The sequence below is a fragment of the Miscanthus floridulus genome, chromosome 12, assembly GCF_019320115.1.
Source record: "Miscanthus floridulus cultivar M001 chromosome 12, ASM1932011v1, whole genome shotgun sequence".
NCBI lineage: Eukaryota > Viridiplantae > Streptophyta > Magnoliopsida > Poales > Poaceae > Miscanthus > Miscanthus floridulus.
This window is the reverse complement of record NC_089591.1, coordinates 59,252,534-59,275,291: the sequence shown is the minus strand read 5'-3', so window position 1 is coordinate 59,275,291 and position 22,758 is coordinate 59,252,534. Positions and strand designations below refer to the sequence as shown.

The window sequence follows — 22,758 nt, the reverse complement described above, 5'->3', positions numbered from 1 at the left end:
ATAGCAAGAAAAATGTACTGCGTTCTTGTCCTATTTAGCGCATCGCTGTCGGCTGCTGTCGCTGACGCCTTTCGTGCGTAATTTCAGGAATCTGGACAGCTGAAGCCTGAAGCTTTGTTAGCCGGCCGCAGGCATCCAATGGTTTCGGCGAGCCATGTATCGGGAAATGCGAAACCATGACTACGTGAAGAAAAATGCTGCGGCACTTGGTGTCGGACACAAGCAACAACAGGCAGCTGAGGAACCGAGAAGACAGGGCGAGGATTACAGCGAGCTCGTAATCCTAATCCCTTCAGGTCATTTGCTGCAGACTTGTCCGTGCACGAGGCTGGGCATATGTGAACATGATGGCTGTTCCTGTTTAAGACTGAGCCCCAAAAGGCCAAAACGCCCAATTATTCCTTCAGAAGTCTGAACTTATCAGATTCGACCATACCTGCAGACCTGGCTTATAGTTATAGCAAAGAAGAAGAAGTCTTGCCTCACAGAATCACATGATTTGTCGACTGTGCAGTACTAACACCAAGCAGATTTGCAATCTTGCATTCTTGATTCACTAGAGATATTCTGGACCACGAAAATTAAATTCTAGATATAGCAACCGGACAATTGCAGCACTAAGGAAATCAGGCAACTTCTCTAATTGTTCTTCATTAGTCACTACTAAAAAGCTATGACCACTGCCCAATGAGACTCCACAAATTGACAGAATTATTTAACCACTCAACTATGAAAGAAACACAAAATTCTATTCTACTATCAAACTAGCACCCACTAGTTCCCAAGGAAAGAGTCCACTTTGGCATTAACAGACCTTGACAAAAACTTCATGCAAATGGGAGGTTTCACATTTGCAAAAGAAAGAATAGCCTCGGGTAGTGCCCAGAGCCCGTCGCCACACATGAAGCCGGATGCAACTGCTGGTCCGAATGAGTCTGCTTCAGCTTTATTCTTCCTTTCCCAGATGAAGAGTATCATACAGCCCAAGAACATATCAATAGTGAAGAAGGCTCCAACATAGAAAGGAATGGCTACTGCCATGGGGATGGGGATGAACTTCGCTACCTTCTTCGGCACCAGGTCCTTGATCAAATTGACAGCGAAGGAGATCGCAAAGAAGATGTAGCATAATGTGAAGCAATGCTTTGAAAGGGTCAATCCATCAACGCCCATGATCGCCATGTTACGGTACATATATGTGTAAGGTGCTGGGTAAGCGCCATCGCTCGCTCCAACATCAAATGACTTGTAAAACAGCCAGAAGACGCAGGGGGCAATAACACAGCCCATGGCAGTGCTTATCACTTGGCTTATGAACATGGACCTTGGCGAGGCCAGTGTCAGGTACCCAGTCTTGAAGTCTTGCATTAGATCAGCAGCTGTTCCCACAATGCTCATCATCACACCACATGCAGCCAGTCCCACAAGCACACCACTATGTGAAGCACCTGCCCACGCACCGAAGCTAAAGATTGCAAGTTTACCATAGGCACTTGCGAAGGACCAATTTGTTAGGCCACATCCATAGGCATTGCAGAAGGCCAGTGCAGGTGCAACGATGTACGCAGCCAAAATATGGTACCATTTGAGCTGTGGGATCATGAGAGGGAGACAACCGATTGTTATAGCTGCCAGAACGACATAGCCTCCCAATGCAACTGTCTTGGGAATTTGATCCTTCATGAATAGCTCAAGACGACGCTTGTCATCGAACGACTCAGTTTCGGTGGTATTAGCAGGGGTGCCATCGTTGGACACAGGAAGCGTGTTTGTATTTCTATTCCTGTACCTTGATATGAAGGCTTCTATTGTGCGATAAAGTAGCTTCAATATGTTGTACAGGCCATCCCCAATGATTACTGCTACGGTTATAAACACCTGCAGTGTTATGTTCTCAGTTCTGGGTAATACATTGGTTGCAGAAAGCAAAAGTTTGCATGCTAGTAGGACTAAATTATAGCTTACTCTGTAACCCTGCAGTCCATGTAGGCTGCTATCTGGAAGAGTCTTGGGGTACCAACTTCCTTTCTTTGTGCGGATCAATGGCCACATTATTCCCCAGGAGATGATGCCTCCAAGAAGAAGAGACACATTTACAATATAAGGGCAGATCATTCCAACACCAATATAAGTAGTTGAGAAATAAAAAAAGAACCTGCAAAATGATAAATTTTTAGGTACTTAAGAACAATAGGACTATGACTAATCACACAGGAGAGCATGATTATAAAATCGAGAATAGCCAGCAGACACTTCCTAAGACAAATAGAGTAGTTAGTGCATCTGAATATTGTACTCATTAGAGCATGTATGCATGACTACGTTGTAATCAACTAATCACTTAATAAATACTCCTAAGTAAGTTTGGAGCTTTTTTCTGAATTAGAGTCCAGGACACATCCATACTGACCTGTTTTTATAAGCTTCAAGGCCGAGTGTTGGGAAAGAGCCAAATCCGCAGTGATCCCCGGCTGTGTAGAACCACTGGAAGAATGCCCAAAGGAAACTAAGGGAGAAGTACTTGCCTAACGTCCTAACCTGTTTCCTGAAATAAAATATGATCTTATCAATAACAATGCTTGATTTTTAATAATGATGTCAGGTTACAAGAGTTAATGTCGCCTACTTTGCGCGTTCAGTATCCTGCGGTGCATGGAATCCATTGAGGAGGTAAGCAGTAGCAGTTCCACTTGGGTAAGTCAGTTTGTAATCCACAATCATAACCTGAAAACATGTACTCCAGTTGATAGTCATGGAATCTTTTTTTGCAGAATTTCCCTGAAGAATACAGTGGGAAAGTGAAGCATCTACCTTTCTCAGAGGCACCAGAGCAAAAAGACCAACAAAACTGACGAGAAACATAAACCCTATCATCCATACGAGGTGGGGATCCTTGATATCCTTGTTGGCCCCGGATCTTCGGACTGGGTGAGCCGACCACTTCCCGGCGTTTCCGACCACACACTATAGTTAGAGGTAGAAGAAGGGAGAGAGAACAGAGCGCACACACACAGCACAAGCACCAGCATTGGCCAAAGCTCTGCAGAGGAGATGACAAAACTGAACTCGCTCTCTTTACTGAGTTGCAGTGGAAAGCTATATATACAACTCTACCAATCTAATCCTAGTGCACAGACATGTCAGGCTGCCATGCTGTTACAGTGACTAGATGTGACAGCAGGGCTGACTTGGGCGCCTGCCCCTGCTGTGGCTACAGTGCGGCAGGGGAGTCTTTCGGCGCCTGCCCCTGCAACAGCTACAGTGCAACAGCAGGGAGCCTTTCGGCGCCTATCTCTACCACGCGTTCATACAGGGGAGCAGCAGATTACTTAACAATTCTTCCCCTAATCCTGCTGCTAACCCTAGAACCTTCCACCACGCCTGATCATCTTCTTCAACTCCGTGAACCGAAGACGACCGAGCGGCTTGGTGGGACGTCTACGAGTTGCCGACAAGTTTCGACGAACTCGATGATGATTTGCCCTCCATCGACACAGTCCCTGAGAAAGTGGAACTTCACGTCGATGTGCTTGCTCTGGTCGTGGAGAACCGGATTCTTTGCGAGGACGATAACGGGCTGGCTGTCCACCATCAGTGTTGGCGGGTGAGCTTCCACACTGGTCAGGTCGCCCAGCAGCCGGCGTAGCCATACAGCTTGGCACGTCGCTGTGGTCGCCGCCACTACTCTGCCTCGCACATGGACAACGCCACCACCTTCTGTTTCAGCGATAGCCATGAGATTGGAGCCGACCCAAGGAAGACGAGCACGCCAGAGGTGCTCCACCGTCCATCGATGTCTCCTGTCATGTCTGCATCACTGAACATAGTGACCTGCAGCCTACTTCCACCGGTCTTGGGGAAGACGATCCCCTGATCCACCATCCCCTTAACGTAGCGCAGCAGCCGCTTTATCGTAGCCCAGTGATCCACTCGGGGATCCTCCATGAAGCGGCTGACTGTAGCCCACGACGAACGCAATGTCCGGCCTCATGTGGACTAGGTAGCAGTAGACCGCCGACGATGCTCCTGGTAGAGTGTTGCATCTACCTTCGCCGTGGTACTGGCCTTTGTCAGCTTCAGCCGCTCCTCCATCGGAGTCACGCATGGCTTGCACTCAGCCATGCCGCTCCGCTAAAATAGTTTCGAGGCGTACACGCTCTGACCGAGCGTGAGCGCCTCCTTCCCTTGTCTCACCTCGATGCCAAGGTAGTAGGAGAGCGCGTCGTGATCGCTCATTCGAAAATGAGATGCCATCTCGTACTTGAAAGCTATCGATGTCCTCCGCACGCGCGCTGGTGACGATTAAGTCGTCCACATACACGCTGACGACGAGCTCCTCCTTCCCCGTCGCCACGTGTAGAGCGCTGTGCTTGGTTGCGCATCATGTGAACCCAAGCTTGCCCAGTGTGGCGTCAAGCTTGGCGTTCCACGCTCGCAGGGCCTGCTGTAGCCCGTAGAGCACCTTGCGCAGTCGGAGCACCCTGTGCTCCGCTCCCTTGACAGCGAAACCTAGAGGTTGCCTGACGAAGACCGTCTCTACCAGCTCACCGTTGAGGAAGGCTGATTTTACATCTAGATGATGGACGCGCCAGTCCTTCGCTGCTGCCAAAGCTAGAAGCAGTCGGACAGACTTCATGCGCGCTACCGACGCATAGACTTCCTCGAAGTCGATACCCTCACGCTGGACAAAGCCTCGGACGACGAGGCACACCTTGTGATTGACAATGGCATCGCGCTCGTCCCGCTTGATCTTGTACACCCACTTCAGGCCGATCGGACGACATCCTAGAGGTGGATCGACGAGCTTTCAAGTCTCATTTTCCTCGATCGCCTTCATCTCCTCCAGCATCGCTCGTCGCTAATTTGCATCGCGCTCGGCCAGCACGAATGTGGGTGGTTCCTCTGCACTGACGAGAAGCAGCTCTAGGTCATTGAGCAGCTGACCCGCCAGGCCTGAGGGCCTTGTGCCGCCGATGATGTCGTCCAGCCTATGGAATCGCACCTCCTCACCATCGTGGAAAGCATCCACGAACTCTGTGATGTCGCTTGGAGGTGAGGACGAACTCGATCGGCGTTGATGGAGTCCCTTGTTTTGCCGGAGTGGTCAGCACAACACCTAGAGTGCTCGGCACCCCTGGCTACAGTGCTCGGCACTACTCTTAGATTGCTCGTCACCACTCTAGAGTGGTTGGCACCACTATAGGAGTGCTCGGCACCAATCTTGAAGTGATCGGCACCACTGCAAGGCCTCTTGGCTTTGCTACGGGAGCATTTGGCACCCGTCCTAGAGTGGTCTACACCACTGCAGGACTGCTCGGCACCACTTCTAGAGTGCTCGGCACCCCTCCTGGAGTGTTCGACACCGCCCTAGGAGTGCTTGGCTCTGTTGCTAGAGTGGTCAGCACCTCCTCTCCAGCGTCTCCACTACCGTGGATGACCAAGTGCTGGTGAAGACGCCAGCTTCCCCCGTGCCCAGACTGTCCTAGTCCCAGGCCGTCTTCTCGCCGAACACGACATCGCGTGAGACAACCACCTTGCCTCCGTGTAGGTCGTAGAGCCAGTACGCCTTGGTACCTTTCGCGTAGCCCAGGAGCACCATCGGTGTGCTCCTATCCTCCAGCTTGGTGAGGACCAGCTTTGTCTTCCTGATGTAGCCGATTGTTCAGAGGAAGGACACGCTCGGCTTGTGCCCATACCAAGCTTCGAACGATGTCTTGCCCTTCTGGGCCTTGGTGGGCGCACGGTTGAGGATGAACACCATCGTGGTCACTGCCTCACCCTAGAACCTTGCCGGCATGCTCTTGGCCTTCATCATGGATCGAGGCATGCCGACCACCGTCTAGTTCCGCCGCTCCACCATACCATTCTGCTATGGCGAGTACGACACGGTGTGGTGTCGCACCACATCCTGATCCACGCAGTACGTAGCGAACTCCACCGAAGTGAATTCACCGCCGTGATCAGTCCTCAGCACGCGCAGCTTCTTGCTGCTCTCTGCCTCCACGCATGCCTTGAACTTCTTTGTCGCCTCTGCCGCCTTGTCCTTACTCGTCCGAAGTTGCAGCCACATATAGCGACTGTAATCATCCAAGAGCAGGAGGAAGTACCGTCGACCACCGTTTGTGGCTGGCATGATTGGCCCGCAAAGATCACCGTTGACAAGCTCGAGAGCGTCCACCGCATGATACTTGGCCGCCTTTGGGAACGGCAACCTCCTCTGCTTCCCGGTCAGACAGCTGTCACACAACTCGCCTCCGTACTTGAAGTGGGGCAGCCCTCGAACCATCTTCTCCAACCGACCGAGCGCGTCGAAGCTGAGATGGCTGAACCGGGCATGCCACAGCCATGACTCCTTGGTGTGTTGTGCTGCTAGGCACACTGGCTGTTCCACCTTCAAGTCAAGTAGGTACAGCCAATTCCGGGACCTCTTCACCTTGGCAAGAAGCCGCTGCTCTCGGTCGTGGATCCTGAGGATGCCGTCCTTGATCAGTACCTCGCTACCGTGCTCATCCAGCCGGCCAATGCTGATAATGCTTGAACGTAGCTATGAGATGTAGTACACATCCGTCAGCGTGCGGTGCTCATCATTCTGGCACCTGAAGATGATGGTGTTGCGCCATCGAATCGTCACCCTTGAGCCGTCACCGAACTTCACCGTGTCGGTCATGTCGTTGTCGAGCTCGGAGAAGGCTTCCTTGGAGCCCATCATGTGGTTGCTGGCGCTGGAGTCCAGGTACCACCACTGCTCTTGTCTACCGCCCACACGTCCGAGGTGGACTTGGGCGCACGATTCATCGAGGTAGACAGCCTTTAGAGGCTTCCCTGGCCCTTCCACCACCATCCCCTCTCCCTTCTCCTTCGCCTCAATGTCGTGCAGTGCATAGAACGTCGTCATCAGGAGAGTGGCCTCATCATCATCATCATCCTACGCTAGATGAGCCTCAATCTTCTTTTCCTGCTTGCGATTTGGGCACTCCTGTGCCCAATGGTCCATCTTTCCATAGGGCCGACAGGTGTTGGGGTCGACCTTCTTCTTCTTTGAAGAAGCCTTGCCACGGCGCTTACCATCGCCACCGCTGCTAGAGGAGTCTTCCCCAGACTTTTTCCTCTGGGTAGCCCACTCCTCCTCTATCAACAGCAGCTTGCCGCTATTCATCGTTGTTGTGGCCTGCTCCATACGCTCGTCTACCGCTCGCAGACGGCCTATCACATCCTCAATGGTGAGGGTAGACAAGTCTAGTATCATCTCTATAGAAAGAGCGATCTAGATGTACTTCATTGGCACGGAGTGGAGATACTTGAAGACCGTCTCTTCTTTATCGATGGTGACGCCATGGCTCATCAGCTTGCTGATGAGCGTCTGCAGGTGGAGGGAGAAGTCCTCCACTAATTCACCATCCTTGAACTTTAGGGTGGTGTACTTCCTGCTTCAACAGCTGGGCTTTCGCCTTCTTTGCGCAGTCAGAACCAACGCGTCTCGCTGCAATGGCCTCCGATGCCTCCTTAGCAGAGTTCTTCACCCCCAACGGCTCCCTGTACTCCGCTGGCACAACAGCGAGGATAGCCTCCAACGCTGACATGTTGTCTTCTTCGTTGTCGATGCTCTTGTCAATAGCATTCTAGGGCTGTCGGGCTCTGAGCTTGACCTTTATGGTCACCGCCTACTCGCCATAGTTGGTGCGAGTCAGCGTCAGCCAACTGGTGCCGCTGACCTCCCGCACTGTGCGAACGATGACCTCCTGTCGTGGCTGGGTAGCCACAACAGCACCGCTGTTGTCGCCCATCTCCAAACCGTCCGTTATCACCAGCGGTTAGTCTGACGACGATGCTTGTACGGCTCCGATACCACTTGTTGGCCCCTAAATCTTCGGAACAGGTGAGCCTACCACTCCCCGGTGTTTTCGACCGCACACTATGGCTAGAGGTAGAAGAAGGAAGGGAGAACAGAGTACACACACAACACAAGCACCAGCGTTGGCCGGAGCTCTACAGAGGAGATGGCAAAACTGAACTCGCTCTCTTTACTGAGTTGCAGTGGGAAGCTATATATACAACTCTATCCATCTAATTCTAGTGCACAGACATGTCAGGCTGTCATGCTGTTACAGTGACTAGATGTGACAGTTGACTTTGGCGCATGCCCCTGCTGTGGCTACAGTGCGGCAGGGGAGCCTTTCGGCGTCTGCCCCTGCAGCAGCTACAGTGCAACAGCAGAGAGCCTTTCGGCGCCTGTCCCTGCCGCGCGTTCATACAAGGGAGCAACAGATTACTTAACAATCCTGAGGATCATTGGCCTCTGTCTTCTTAGCAATAGTTCCACTCATACCATACAGATAACTGCTAAACCCACCTGTTAAATTATAATTTTTCATTGGCAATGATTATATTGTTTCTTGTCTCACCATGCTGAAGGTATAAAAGAATGTAAATTGTAGGAATTGTCATGCAATGTCAAATCTACATGTATTCACACTGTCAGTAATAGCATCCATAATCTTCTTTTAGGATTATATCCCAAAATAAAAGCAAGGGTCATGATCCAGTGAACAATGCCTAGACCAGTCAGTATTAATTTCTTCAACACCCCCCATGGTTATCTATATTTCAAGCGGGTTTCTTTGATTTGTTGTGGATTGGATGATGGAAATACCAGCAATCAACAAGCATACAATGTGTTTCTGTAGCGTGCCCTACCTGAGTTGTACAAAGTCAGCAATCATTTTGGGGTGCAAGCATAGGTGACACAGGACTGACAACAGGGGGGATTGAATGCGGTGAACTGGTTTTCTAAGTGTTGAAAGATCCGGCACGAATCTTGATGCAAGTGAACGGTGTTGATTGTCTTGTGGTCGATGGGCCGGGGATGTGAGAAATCCACTCTCGACTGAAATCTTTGCCATTTTCAATCGCCTAGTGTGGAAAGTAGCCCAAAATAAAACAAAGCTACAGAACCTCAGTGAACTGATGAGGACCGGTAATTAGTGGTGGAACAAGTGACATGTCACACAATCTGTAGTTTGGTTGTAAATGATCGTATGATTGAAATCAGAGTGGATGGTATCAATAATGTGTTAAGGTCCTCGCTCACCAGGGACTGACTTTCCACTTATGGCGGAAAAAGGAAGTCATTTGGTGATAAAATAAATACAACAAGTTGTGAATACCATTGCACTAGCACAGATCTAATGTAGATTTAATCTGGAAGCCAAAAGTGTTAGATTAATTTGGGCCAGGCCCATTATTTATTCTAATTAATCAAATAAACTTCAAAGGCCCACAATTATTGTTAAGTGGAAAAGTGATTAGTACCATATGGGAAATTCACTAAAAAGGTTATCAACTTAAATAGTGAGTCTTAGGACTCTCAAATAGACAAGTTGAGAGGGAGAACCGGGAGGCCACACGCGCGCGCCGCCGTCGCCGAGCCGCGCCGGGGCCGTGGCCGTGGCCGTGGCCGTGGGCTGGCTTGGTTAGGCCTGGTTTTGTCGCTTGGCCCAACCAAAACCCTAGCCGCCGCAGCCAACTCCCAACGCCCAACCACCCTGTCCAGGTTCATTCCCCCGACAGGGCCTAACGGACAGATGGGGAATTGCGCGGCTATAATGAGGGGAGGGCGCCCCTGTTCCAGGGGTGCGAGACCCGACTCTTCCTCTTCCTCCTCTCCGCAATATCTGAGCGCTGAGCTGTTCGTCTGCATCTCCGACCGGAGTTCCCTGCGCGCATAGGGAGCTTCGGTAGCAGGCCTCCGAAACTTCCCCCGTCAAGCGTACCTGCACGGGTAGGCGGGGAATCAAGTTTTTGGGGAGCGCCGGCTTCCCGGTGCGACTGCTGCCCCGTCTGCAGTTTCCTGTTCGGGGGCTTCTGCTTCCTAACGGGAGAGTCTCGTTCTACTGCTCCGACGCCGCACCTACAGGAGCTTCCCGTGCTACTGCTGCGACACCGCACCTGCAGGAGCTTTTCGTGCCACTGCTCCGACACCGCACCTGCAGGAGCTTCCCGTGCACTGCTCCGACACCGCACCTGCAGGAGTCTCCCGACGCGACCTCCTCTGCAACATGGTGGACACGAGGAGGACTGGTGGCCGCACCAACACCAACGACGGAGAAGATGGTGGCTCACTGTCCGCAGGGTACCGACAGTCCCACCCTAGGGTATAAATCTAATCCCACTGTGCGCTATTGTTCATATGCTATTCTGTTAGCGTTTTTAGCGCACTTGGTTGCTGCACTGTTAAATACTATCTGCAGTAGTGGTGCTGTTACAGTATGGTTAGTGGTACTGTTACTATTGTTTAAGTCGTATTTATGGATTAATATAAGTCATAAATTGACCAAATGTTCAACAATCCAAAAACTTGATAGGTCATTTTTGACTGCTAGTTTTGCTACGTCACTAAAACCACCACCATTGAAAGATGATGGATCCAACTATAAAGTGTGGCATGTCCGCTCCAAGCTGTGGTTCACTAGTATGCGTTGTGAGCACGTGATCAAGGGAAAGCGCATTGAACCTCTTTTCTCTCACGAGGAGGAGATTAAGTTCAATGAGGCAGATAACTTGTTCAAGGGGGGTCTCATCAGCATATTAGCTGAAACCATGGTGCAAGTGTACATGGATATGGACACTGGCAAGGACATGTGGGATGCACTTGAGGCCAAGTTCGGTGTTGCCGATGCTAGCACTGAATTGTACATCATGGAGAAGTTCTATGACTACAAGATGGTCGATGACCGATCTGTAGTAGAGTAGGCTCATGAGATACAGATGCTGGCAAAGGAACTCCAGAACAATGAGTGTGAGTTGCCTGACAAGTTTGTGGCCGGCGGTATCATCGCTAAGCTACCACCTACTTGGTCGAGCTTTGCCACTACTCTAAAGCACAGGAGGCAAGTGTTCAGTGTGACTGATCTCATTGCTACTCTTGGTGTGGAGGAGAATGCTAGGGCAAAGGACACTCATGGCAAGAAAGCGCATGAGGAAAGTTCTAGCGCTAATCTAGTGCAAAAGAACTTTCATACCGCACAGAGGAAGAAGAAAAATAGGCCTGCAGTCAAGCCTAAAGCTGCAACTTTTAAGAAGAAGGGCAAGGAAAAAGAAAATGGCCTTTGCTTTGTTTGCGGTGCATCTGACCATTGGGCAAAAGAGTGCCCTGACTGCAAGGACAAGCAGAAGAAGTCCACAAACATGGTTGTTAGCGAATCTGGAGGATCTGGGTACGGTAATCACCTACCTACAGTTTTTTCAGTTTGTCTCTCGCCTGAGTGGTGGGTTGACACGGGTGCTAACATTCATGTTTGTTCTGATGTTTCTTTGTTTTCTTCTTATCAGGAACAAAGAGGTTGCTCCTTGCTTATGGGAAACGGTACGCATGCTGCTGTACTTGGTGTTGGTACGATCAATCTGAAGTTTACTTCGGGAAAGATCGTGCAGCTAAAGAATGTGCAGCATGTCCCCTCCATCAAGAAGAATCTCGTTAGTGGATCTCTATTATGTAGAGATGGCTTTAGACTTGTATTTGAGTCCAATAAATGTGTTGTATCCAAGTATGGAACCTTTGTTGGAAAAGGCTATGAAAGCGGAGGCTTGTTCCGCTTCTCTTTGATGGATTCTTGTGATAAAATTGTGAACCATGTGAGAAATGATAATGAGTCTAATGTTTGGCATTCTCGACTCTGTCACATCAATGTTGGTTGTATGACGCGCTTAGCTAGTTTAAAATTAATCCCTAAAATCGATCTGGTCAAAGGGTCTAAGTGCCATGCTTGTGTTCAAGCGAAGCAACCTCGCAAGCCTCACAAGGCTGTGAAAGAGGCGAGAAATTTGGCACCGCTAGATCTCATTCATTCTGATCTGTGCGAGATGAATGGTGTATTAACCAAAGGAGGAAAGAAATATTTCATGACTCTTATTGATGATAGCACTAGATTTTGCTATGTGTACTTGCTAAAAACAAAGGATGAAGCAATGCATTATTTTAAAATCTATAAAGCCGAAGTAGAGAACCAATTGGAAAGAAAAATCAAACGGTTGAGGTCTGACCGTGGGGGAGAATACTTTTCACATGAGTTTGATTCATTCTGCGAGGAACATGGAATTATTCATGAGAGGACGCCTCCATACTCCCCCCAATCCAATGGGATTGCTGAACGAAAGAATCGCACTCTAACTGATTTGGTTAACGCCATGTTAGACACTGCGGGACTTTCCAACGAATGGTGGGGTGAGGCTATATTGACGGCATGTCATGTCCTGAATAGAGTTCCTACAAAGAATAAAGAAGTAACACCATTCGAGGAATGGAAAAAGAAAATGTTGACTCTCTCATACCTACGCACTTGGGGATGCTTGGCCAAGGTGAATGTGCCAATCGTCAAAAAGCGTAAACTTGGACCAAAAACTATAGATTGTGTGTTCCTCGGTTACGCTTTACACAGCGTCGGCTATAGATTCCTAGTTGTAAGCTCTGGAGTACCTGACATGCGTGTTGGTGCAGTGATTGAGTCTAGAGATGCTACATTCTTTGAGAATAAATTTCCTATGAGAGGAAATGAACCAAGCACATCTAGTCAAAAACCTATTGATTCCCCCGTGGCGCCAATAGAACATCTTGAACAAACATGTATTGAGAATCCAGAGGAGGATAATAGTGGAGCTACTCGAAAGAGTAAGAGACAGAGGACTGTAAAGTCTTTTGGTGATGATTTCACTATATACCTCGTGGATGACACTCCAAGCACCATTGCTGAGGCATTTTCCTCTCCCGACGCTGACTACTGGAAGGAAGCAGTGCGAAGTGAGATGGATTCAATTATGACCAATGGAACTTGGGAGATTGTTGATCGTCCTTACGGGTGCAAGACTATAGGATGTAAATGGGTGTTTAAGAAAAAGCTTAGACCTGATGGTACGATTGAAAAGTACAAGGCAAGGCTTGTGGCTAAGGGTTATACCTAGAAAGAAGGCGAGGACTTCTTTGATACTTATTCACCAGTGGCCCGATTGACCACAATCCGAGTACTGCTTGCCCTGGCTGTGTCTCATGGTCTTTTCGTTCATCAGATGGATGTTAAGACGGCTTTCCTAAATGGGGAGCTAGATGAGGAGATCTACATGGATCAGCCTGATGGCTTCGTAGTAGAAGGTCAAGAAGAAAAGGTGTGTAAATTATTGAAGTCTTTGTATGGCCTAAAACAAGCACCTAAGCAATGGCATGAAAAGTTTGATAAAACTATGACATCTGCTGGTTTTGTTGCGAATGAAGCCGACAAATATGTGTACTACCGCTATGGTGGGGGAGAAGGAGTAATCCTGTGCTTGTATGTGGATGACATACTAATCTTTGGGACAAGCCTCAATGTGATTGAGGAAGTCAAGGACTTTCTGTCAAAGAGCTTTGACATGAAGGACTTGGGAGTGGCTGATGTGATACTAAACATCAAACTTCTAAGGGAAGAAAATGGTGGGGTAACACTTGTACAAACTCACTATGTGGAAAAGGTACTGAGTCGCTTTGGTTATAGTGACTGCAAGCCCGTGTCCACTCCCTATGATCCAAGCGTGATCCTGAGAAAGAACCGAAGAATAATGAGGGATCAGTTGAGATACTCCCAAATCATCGGCTCGCTAATGTACTTGGCTAGTGCAACGAGGCCTGAGATCTCATTTGCTGTGAGCAAATTAAGCCGGTTTGTTTCAAATCCGGGAGATGATCACTGATGTGCTCTTGAAAGAATATTGCGCTATCTAAAGGGAACATCGAGCTTTGGCATTCACTATACGGGGTACCCGAAGGTACTCGAGGGCTATTGTGATGCAAATTGGATATCTGATGCTGATGAGTTAAAAGCCACAAGTGGATATACATTCACACTTGGAGGTGGCACTGTTTCCTGGAAGTCTTGTAAGCAGACCATCTTACCAAGGTCAACAATGGAAGCAGAACTTGCAGCACTTGATACCGCTACTGTTGAGGCTGAATGGCTCCGTGAGCTCCTTATAGATTTGCCGGTGGTTGAAAAACCTGTGCCCGCAATTTCTATGAACTGTGATAACCAAACAGTAATTATCAAGATAAACAGTTCAAAGGACAACATGAAGACCACTAGGCATGTAAAGCGGCGGTTAAAATCTGTCAGAAAATTGAGAAACTCTAGAGTAATAGCATTGGACTATGTCCATACGTCTAAAAATCTGGCAGATCAATTTACTAAGGGACTATCACGTAATGTGATAGATAGTGCATCGAGTGAGATGGGACTGAGACCCACATGAAGTTCTATCGTGGTGGCAACCTGTCCTATGTGATCGGAGATCCCATAAATTAGGATGGTGAAACAAGCTATGGATAGACTGAGGGAAGAGACCCTTTTTAATAAAGGTCAATCTCTTGAGTAATGCACTTCTCTTCCTATCTGTATGGCAGGTTGGTAAATACCTCAATGTGATCCGAGTGGCTTAATGAGAAGCAAAGATGTCGGCCTACATGGCATCTTAAAGGAACACACCTATGTGAGTTCGATTGCTAGTCGCAATCTATAAGATTTGGGTGATCTCTAGATACTCATGAATAGGCCAGGAGTATGACTTATATGCTCCAACCAGAGGGGATGCTACAGGCAGCCTAGTATCAGTAAAGGAATCGAGTGAGCCTCACTTTGCACAAAACTGTTAATTCAAGGCATAGTCCATTGGTTAGTTGTAAATGAGTGTAAACTCCTTTTCTAGATGGATGTTCAACTTAACAGTCTCCATCGAAACACTGGTATATCAAACAAGCTCAGATCTGAAGACATTAACTGTGGACTTCTGAAGTTTGGTGGGGATTGTTAGATTAATTTGGGCCAGGCCCATTATTTATTCTAATTAATCAAATAAACTTCAAAGGCTCACAATTATTGTTAAGTGGAAAAGTGATTAGTACCATATGGGAAATTCATTAAAAAGGTTATCAACTTAAATAGTGAGTCTTAGGACTCTCACATAGACAAGTTGAGAGGGAGAACCGGGAGGCCACACGCGCGCGCCGCCGCCGCCGAGCTGAGCCGCGCCGCCCGCCCGCGCGCGCGCGACGCGGCTTCCCGGTGCGATTGCTGCCCCGTCTGCAGTTTCCTGTTCGGGGGCTTCTGCTTCCTGACGGGAGAGTCTCGTTCTACTGCTCCGACGCCGCACCTGCAGGAGCTTCCCGTGCTACTGCTGCGACACCGCACCTGCAGGAGCTTCCCGTGCCACTGCTCCGACACTGCACCTGCAGGAGCTTCCCGTGCACTGCTCCGACACCGCACCTGCAGGAGTCTCCCAGCGCGACCTCCTCTGCAACATGGTGGACACGAGGAGGACTGGTGGCCGCACCAACACCAACGACGGAGAAGATGGTGGCTCACTGTCTGCGGGTACCGGCAGTCCCACCCTAGGGTATAAATCTAATCCCACTGTGCGCTATTGTTCATATGCTATTCTGTTATTGTTTTTAGCGCACTTGGTTGCTGCACTATTAAATACTATCTGCAGTAATGGTGCTGTTACAGTATGGTTAGTGGTACTGTTACTATTGTTTAAGTCGTATTTATGGATTAATATAAATCGTAAATTGACCAAACGTTAAAAAAAAAAAAGTAACTTGAGCCGGGTGATTCACCGATCTTGTCTCAGGAATGAAATTTGACGAGCGAACGCAGGCTTTGCAGGTTTGGGCTTTATTGTACCAGTGAAGGTGATGCCGTAGGCGGAGACGACGCAGGTCTGGATCATGGTGTTCTCCTGGCGCGTGAAGGGCTGCTTGAGCAAGCCCATGCACCCGATGGCCCTGGTCCAGGTGCGGAGGAGGAAGTAGCTGAGGAGGCTGGAGCAGACGTTGAGCGACGGGTTGATGCCCGTGGTGAGGTCGATCTTCATGAGGATGACGTTGAACACGACGGAGAGGAGGGCCCCGACCACGAAGGCGCGCACCGTCAGCTGCTCTCGCCACGACGGCACGGGCTGGTCCGCGAACGCCTGCTCCACCGACGACGGGGCCAACTCCTTACCGCGGCGGCGGCGGCACTACTGCCGATCCTGTCGTCGGCTTCGCCGCCAGCGGCGCCGGCTCCGGCGTGGCGACGACGGATCAGGTTATCGTGGCCTAGTTCCATGGCCTCGGCGTCGTCGTGTACGGCTGATGAGCCGCCGGAAACGCTGCCGGTGGCGATGCCTGCTGGAGCCATGGTGTGGTGTGTGGTCAGCTTGAGAGCGCTGTGACGGCCAGAATCTCTCTTTTTAGATAATATAATGGAAGACAGTTAGAATCTGGATCTAACTGTTAGTTCTGTTACCGCTATTTTAGGGACTGACAGTGACCAATGACACTTGTCAACAACAAATGCACCAAGCGAAGTGTGCTTCCTTCTCGGTATCTGTTCAACGGTGCGGGAGTAAGTAGTGCTGCTCCTCAAATTCTTAGCATGGGATGCAGCACGCAACATCAACATGCATGTGCTGATGTGCACGAAAAAGAAAGAGAGCGGTACGGTCATTTCATAATACGGAGTAATCCCGATTTGCTCCCTCGGTTCAGAAATGTAGTTCGTTTTCCCAAGCGAAGTTTATTTTGCTTTGACTAAATTTATAGATTATAATATACATCAACATCTATAACATCAAATAGTGTGTTTATTTGGTATAGTAGATGCTAATGTATTTTTATATAAACTTTTGGTTAAAGTTAGAGAAATTTGACGTATTTATAAAACTAAAATGACCTCGTTTTCGGAATGGCTGAAGTAGCCTTTTGCTACATCAGTTCCTCTCTTGGTTCCCATTTGAAACGTCTATATTAAGCATAATTACCAATGATAAAAAAAAAACCACAACCTGACTAGAAGGTCAATAAATTACCACATTGATCCAAAAGAAAAAGGCTGGATTTTCGGCCGGCGGTATGCAAGAGTACACACCGCTAACTCAGTAGACCTGGTGCAATTCAAAGGATCTTTTTACAGCTTCATAGCCAGTGTGACTTATAAGAATTGAGTGTAGTCCTCCCACCTATAATGGCTCGACCAATATATGTGTTGAACGGCCATGGTAGTAGACAGACCGTTTCGCAACGAGATGTAGAAGCAGACTTGCTGGATTCCTGGGCTGGGTTTTCTCTGGACCCAACAAACGGCAGAAAGATGGAAAGGCAACGGATGGTTTGGACTTGCGTCCAACGGCAGAAAGATACTAGATGGAAAGGGAGAAAGGCAATGACAGAAAGATGGAAAGGCAATGGATGGTTTGGACTTGTGTCCAACGGCAGAAAAATGGATAGGAGTAGATGGCGGTGGCAGAAAGATGGAAAGGCAACGGATATGGTTTGGACTTGCGTCCAACGGCAGAAAGATGGATAGGAGTAGATGGTGGTGAAACGGAATACGAGTAGATGGTGGTGAACGTGTGCCGGCAGAAAGATGGAATATGAGTAGATGGTGGTGAACGTGTGCAGCGTGTGCTCTTGTGGTGGTGAACGTGGGTTTTGGTTTGTGCCTCCACAGTCTGTCCGTGCACATTCTTATATTCAATTGGGCAAGAGCAACCTAAGTCTCGGCCCCAGAACATAAGTTGATTTGTTATTACAAAGCCTAAATTATTCGCCTCTTTTGCCGTCAAAGTGCCTATGGTACCAGTTCATATTTGGTTACCCGAAGCCCATGTAGAGGCACCTACGTCTGGATCCGTCATCTTGGCAGGAATTCTTTTTAAATTGGGAAACTACCACTCCCTTCCGTTCTAAATTATAAGTCATTTTAACTTTCTTGGAGAGTAAAAGCACTAAAGTTTAACCAAAATTATAGAGAAAAATATAAAGATTTATGACATCAAATAGGTATACTATGATAATATAATTAATGAAAAATATATAATAATACTTATTTAGTATCATAAATGTTATTATTATTTCGTTATATAAAATTTGATTAAACTTAAGATGCTTTGACTCTAAAAAAAGTTGGAACAACTTATAATTTGGGATGGAGTATTAGATAATCTGGACCACAACAAATTCTTTAGATAGATGGCAATCAGCACTATCGGAAACAGGTGATTTGCCGAGTGCCAAAAGATTTGCCGAGTGTATTTCATCGGGCACTCAGCAAAAAAGTTGTTTGTCGAGTGCTGCAGAAACCACACTCAGCAAAATAATGGTACTCGGCATACCAAACTCTTTGCCGAGTGCTGAAAAAGACCACTCGGCAAACTAGAAAAAAAACACTCGGCAAAACAGAGACACATAGCAAAAAACCGCCACGTGGACATCCATCAGTTAGTGTGCCTGCCGTTAGGAGTTTGTCGAGTGTCCGTTAGTGACACTCAATAAAGAAGTAAGTTTGTCGAGTGTTTTCCTTTAGCACTCGGCAAAGAAATAATTTTGCCGAGTGTTTTTTTTGCACTCGACAAATAAATAAGTTTATTTTCTCTTCTGACCATGAAACTTTTTCTACTCTCCACATACAACATGTGGTACTCCATGTTAAGATTTGGTATATTTCTAGATTTGTTTGCTATATTTAATTAATTTATTGAATTTCAAGGATTTTTTTGGTATAAGTCCAATTTGAGCTACAAGTGATTCAAATAATAGAATAAAATGAGTAGAAAAATGATATTCATGTTATTGAGTACGATGTGAGGCCTTATCCGGGAAATGAAAAGAAATTTCGAAGATCTTGTTCAGGAAACACGACCACGAACGTGTAGCCGAATGGTTTTTAAATTCTAAAAAAAGCAAACGAAGTCTAAAAATCATGAGATTTGTCAAGATCTTATGATATCATACGTGGAGGCCATGGTAAAAAATAGAGAAGTTTTCGCATAATCTATCATGTATAATGTTTATAAACCGAAATATCTCAGAAGAAGAATCATAGTGTTGACAAGGATTCAGTAGGATTTGAAGTCAAATTGACGGTCGAATTTGGGTTTGACTTCAAAACTTTTTGTATAGGCAATAGAGAAGGTAGATTGATTCATGTGAAAATTTGGTAATTTTTTGAATCCGTTTGATAATTTTAATTTATTAAGTGCAATTATAGGATTTTAATTGATATAGATTGAATTTGAGCTATAACTGCAAGAAATATTAAGTTTTTTTTATCTTCTGACCTTAAAACTTTTTATACTGTCCACATACAATATGTGGTACTCCATGTTAAGATTTAGTATATTTCTAGATCTATTTGCTATATTTAATTAATTTATTAAATTTCAAAGATTTTTTTGGTATAAGTCAAATTTGAACTGCAAGTGATTCAAATAATAGAATAAAATGAGTAGAAAAATGATATTCATGTTATTGAGTTCAATGTGAGGCCTTACCCGAGAAATGAAAAGAAATTTCGAAGATCTTGTTCAAGAAACATGACCACGAACATGTGGCCTAATGGTTTTTAAATTCTAAAATCCAACGAAGTCTGAAAATTATGAGATTTGTCAAGATTTCATGATATCATACGTGGAGGTCATGGTAAAAAATTGAGAAGTTTTCACACAATCTGTCACATACAATGTTTACAAACCGAAGTATCTCAGAAGAAGAATCGTAGCGTTGAGAAGGATTCGGTATGATTTAGAGTCAAAGTGACAGTGGAATTGGGGTTTCACTTTAAAACTTTTTGTATAGGCAATAGAGAACATAGATTGATTCATGTGAAATTTTAGTATTTTTTAGATCTGTTTGATAATTTTAATTTATTAAGTGCAATTATAGGATTTTAATTGATATAGATTGAATTTGAGCTATAACTGCATGAAATAATAAGTTTTTTTTTCTCTTATGACCTTGAAACTTTTTCTACTCTCCACATACAACATGTGGTACTCCATGTTAAGATTTGGTATATTTCTAGATCTGTTTGCTATATTTAATTAATTTATTGAATTTCAAGGAATTTTTTGGTATAAGTCAAATTTGAACTACAAGTGATTTAAATAATAGAATAAAGTGAGTATAAAAATGATATTCATGTTATTGAGTCTAATGTGAGGCCTTACCTAGGAAATAAAAAGAAATTTCGAAGATCTTATTCAGGAAACATGACCACGAACGTGTGGCCGAATGATTTTTAAATTCTAAAAAAGCAAACGAAGTGTGAAAATCATGAGATTTGTCAAGATCTCGTGATATCATACATGGAGGCTGTGGTAAAAAATTGAGAAGGTTTCGCACAATCTGTCATGTACGATGTTTATAAACCAAAGTATCTCAAAAGAAGAATCGTAGCGTTGAGAAGGATTCGGTAGAATTTAGAGTCAAAGTGACGGTCGAATTAGGGTTTGACTTCAAAACTTTTTATATAGGCAATAGAGAACATAGATTGATTCATGTGAAATTTTGGTAATTTTTTGGATTCGTTTGATAATTTTAATTTATTAAGTGTAATTATAGGATTTTAATTGATATAGATTGAATTTGAGCTATAACTGCATGAAATAATCAAATAATATTCCTAGAAAAATCAAATATATATTTTTCAGTGAATTTGAGAAGGTATTTTCAAAGTACATTGGAACAAATTGAGGAAAACACGTTATGGAAAAGGAGGAAAATAAAAAAAATACGTTTGCCAAGTGTCAGACCTGGAACACTCGGCAAACCGCTTCACGGCCCCACACACGCGTAGTAGTTTATGGTTCAAAAATGAAAAAAAACAAAACGGGTTTGCCGAGTGCCTGCGATCTAGTACTCGACAAACCTTGGCTTTGCCGAGTGCTAGATCGTGGGCACTTGGCAAACCTCCATCGTACACGGCCCCAACCGCACACACACGCATACACTCACACACGCACACACAGCCAGCCGCCGACCCTGGCTCTGCACCGCGCCAGCCGCTGACCCCGCATTGGCGCCAGCCGTTGGCCTAGCTCCCGTGCCACGCCCACGCTAGCTGTCGGCACCACGCCCACGCCAGCTACCGGTTTCCCACGCCTGGTGCCCAGCCTCTGTGCCTGGCCCCCGCGCGGCTAGGGTGATCGGAGAGCTTGGCCTGCTCCCCATTGCGTAGGTATTTTTACGTCTTAATTAACTCATATTTAAGTTGCTCATCTGGTATCGAATCAGTTTGGCGATGGATGGGAATTAGTCCCACTTTTTGTTTACTTGACTTGATTGATGAAATCATAAGATAGAAATTGTAGCTAAATTTTGATCTCTGCCAGTCAGGTTCTTTCATGTTTAAGTAGTTCTGCGGTTATGATACATAGAGATTTGCCTTAGGAGTTTGATCAGTTAGTTCTTGGTGCTTGGATTTCACACTAAGACTTGCAGATCTAGTTTGACCTTCACATCCTGAACACTTGAAATTGGAGGTCTAGTTTTAGCTTGAGCACTCTTTTAGCTTTACCTATAGTTGTTGACTTGCTGTGAGCATTCTCACAAGTCCAATGATGCACATAAATTTTTATGTGATGTTGTTCGCTTTTTTTGGCTTGGTTATGTGGTTCCAGATGGCCTGCTTAAGAGTTTAAAAGCGACATAACTTATCATTTGTTGTTTATGGAAGGTTGTGAAGATCTCTCCTACATATTCGAGGGGGTTGTGAAAATAGATTATGGATGTATTTGGGCATATAAATGTTGACATTCTTTTCCATCTTAGGTATCCTATAAAATAACTTGTCGACTTAGTTCGCATGAGTCACATCATTTAATAACATAAAGATCAATCCTTGCTTGTGTTTCTAGTCCTTTTCCATTGACTTAATTACTTCTGATCAAGCCATTAGTTCTTCTTTACCAATCAATTAAATTACCCTTAGGCAATTACCACAGAGTTCCAAAGCTTAGTCTTTGGGTTTCCTAGAATCAGTCGCATCATTTACAAGGATGACACATATGGTAGCTCTAATGTAGTAATGCTTATACTAAACTTGGTTTCTAAGAATCTAATATGGAGGAGTATTAACTAAAGAGACCAAGGGATGCCCATTTCAAGTTTAAAAATTCAGAATTCTTGAAGGTGTTCTTTTTTAATGAGTTTGTGTAAATATTTGTTGAGCTAAATGGTTCTTTTGATTATCAATGCATTTGACTATATATTTGGCTATAATTAAAACTGCTATTGGGAGCCTATTATGGTCCATGGATCAAACACTTTATTATTCTTATTCCATCTATTGGCATTGGCTTATGCATTGCCATTGGCTTTTGATTATCAATGCATTTGACTGTATACTTGGTGTCCCTGCAACATTTGTGCAAACACGGGTCGACAAACAAAGGTGGTCATAGGTAAACATCTCTGCAAGAATGGATTTATGGTAGACTATACCCGGTGGATCTACCATGGTGAATCCGATCATGTGAGAGATGAGGTCATGAGACAACGCATCGAGGATTATGATGCTGATGCCGAGGTAGCAGACATGTTAAATGACTATAATGAAGCACACTTTGACGAAGGACATAGGGAGGAGGAGCCAGAGCCAACCATAAAGGCGTATTACGATATGTTGTCTATGGCATAGCAACCCCTTCACGGGCATGCCAAGGTTTCTCAACTAGATGCCATTACACGCCTAATGGCCGTAAAGTCCCAATTTAGCTTGAGTCGAGAAGCCTTCGATGTTATGCTGACAGTTGTTGGTAGCCTGCTCCTGGATGGTCACATCCTTCCAAAGAGCATGTATAAGGCACATAAACTCCTTTGTGTACTTAAGATGCCATATGAGTATATACATGCTTGTCCGAAGGGATGCATCTTATTTAGGAAAGAACATGCGGAAGCAAAGTACTGTGTGAAATGTA

The 22,758-nt window shown here is 46.0% G+C and overlaps 1 protein-coding gene across 3 annotated transcripts; it reads right to left on the bottom strand.

Annotated features, from left to right (window-relative positions):
- Positions 1 to 563: 563 nt before the first annotated feature.
- Positions 564 to 16,202, bottom strand: LOC136498173 (probable metal-nicotianamine transporter YSL11). Of its 3 annotated transcripts, none has more exons than XM_066494129.1 (5): positions 15,702 to 16,202; positions 2,627 to 2,964; positions 2,411 to 2,545; positions 1,966 to 2,155; positions 564 to 1,878 (listed from the first exon to the last, which is right to left on the bottom strand). In XM_066494129.1, exons 2-5 carry the CDS (start codon positions 2,872 to 2,874, stop codon positions 775 to 777), a joined length of 1,677 nt encoding a protein of 558 aa, XP_066350226.1. In that variant the 5' UTR covers positions 2,875 to 2,964; positions 15,702 to 16,202; the 3' UTR covers positions 564 to 774. The 3 variants fall into 3 exon arrangements, with proteins under 3 accessions (XP_066350226.1, XP_066350227.1, XP_066350225.1); XM_066494130.1 differs by lacking the exon at positions 15,702 to 16,202 and having other exon boundaries at positions 2,627 to 2,724; positions 2,812 to 3,361; XM_066494128.1 differs by lacking the exon at positions 15,702 to 16,202 and having other exon boundaries at positions 2,627 to 3,361.
- Positions 16,203 to 22,758: the final 6,556 nt, after the last annotated feature.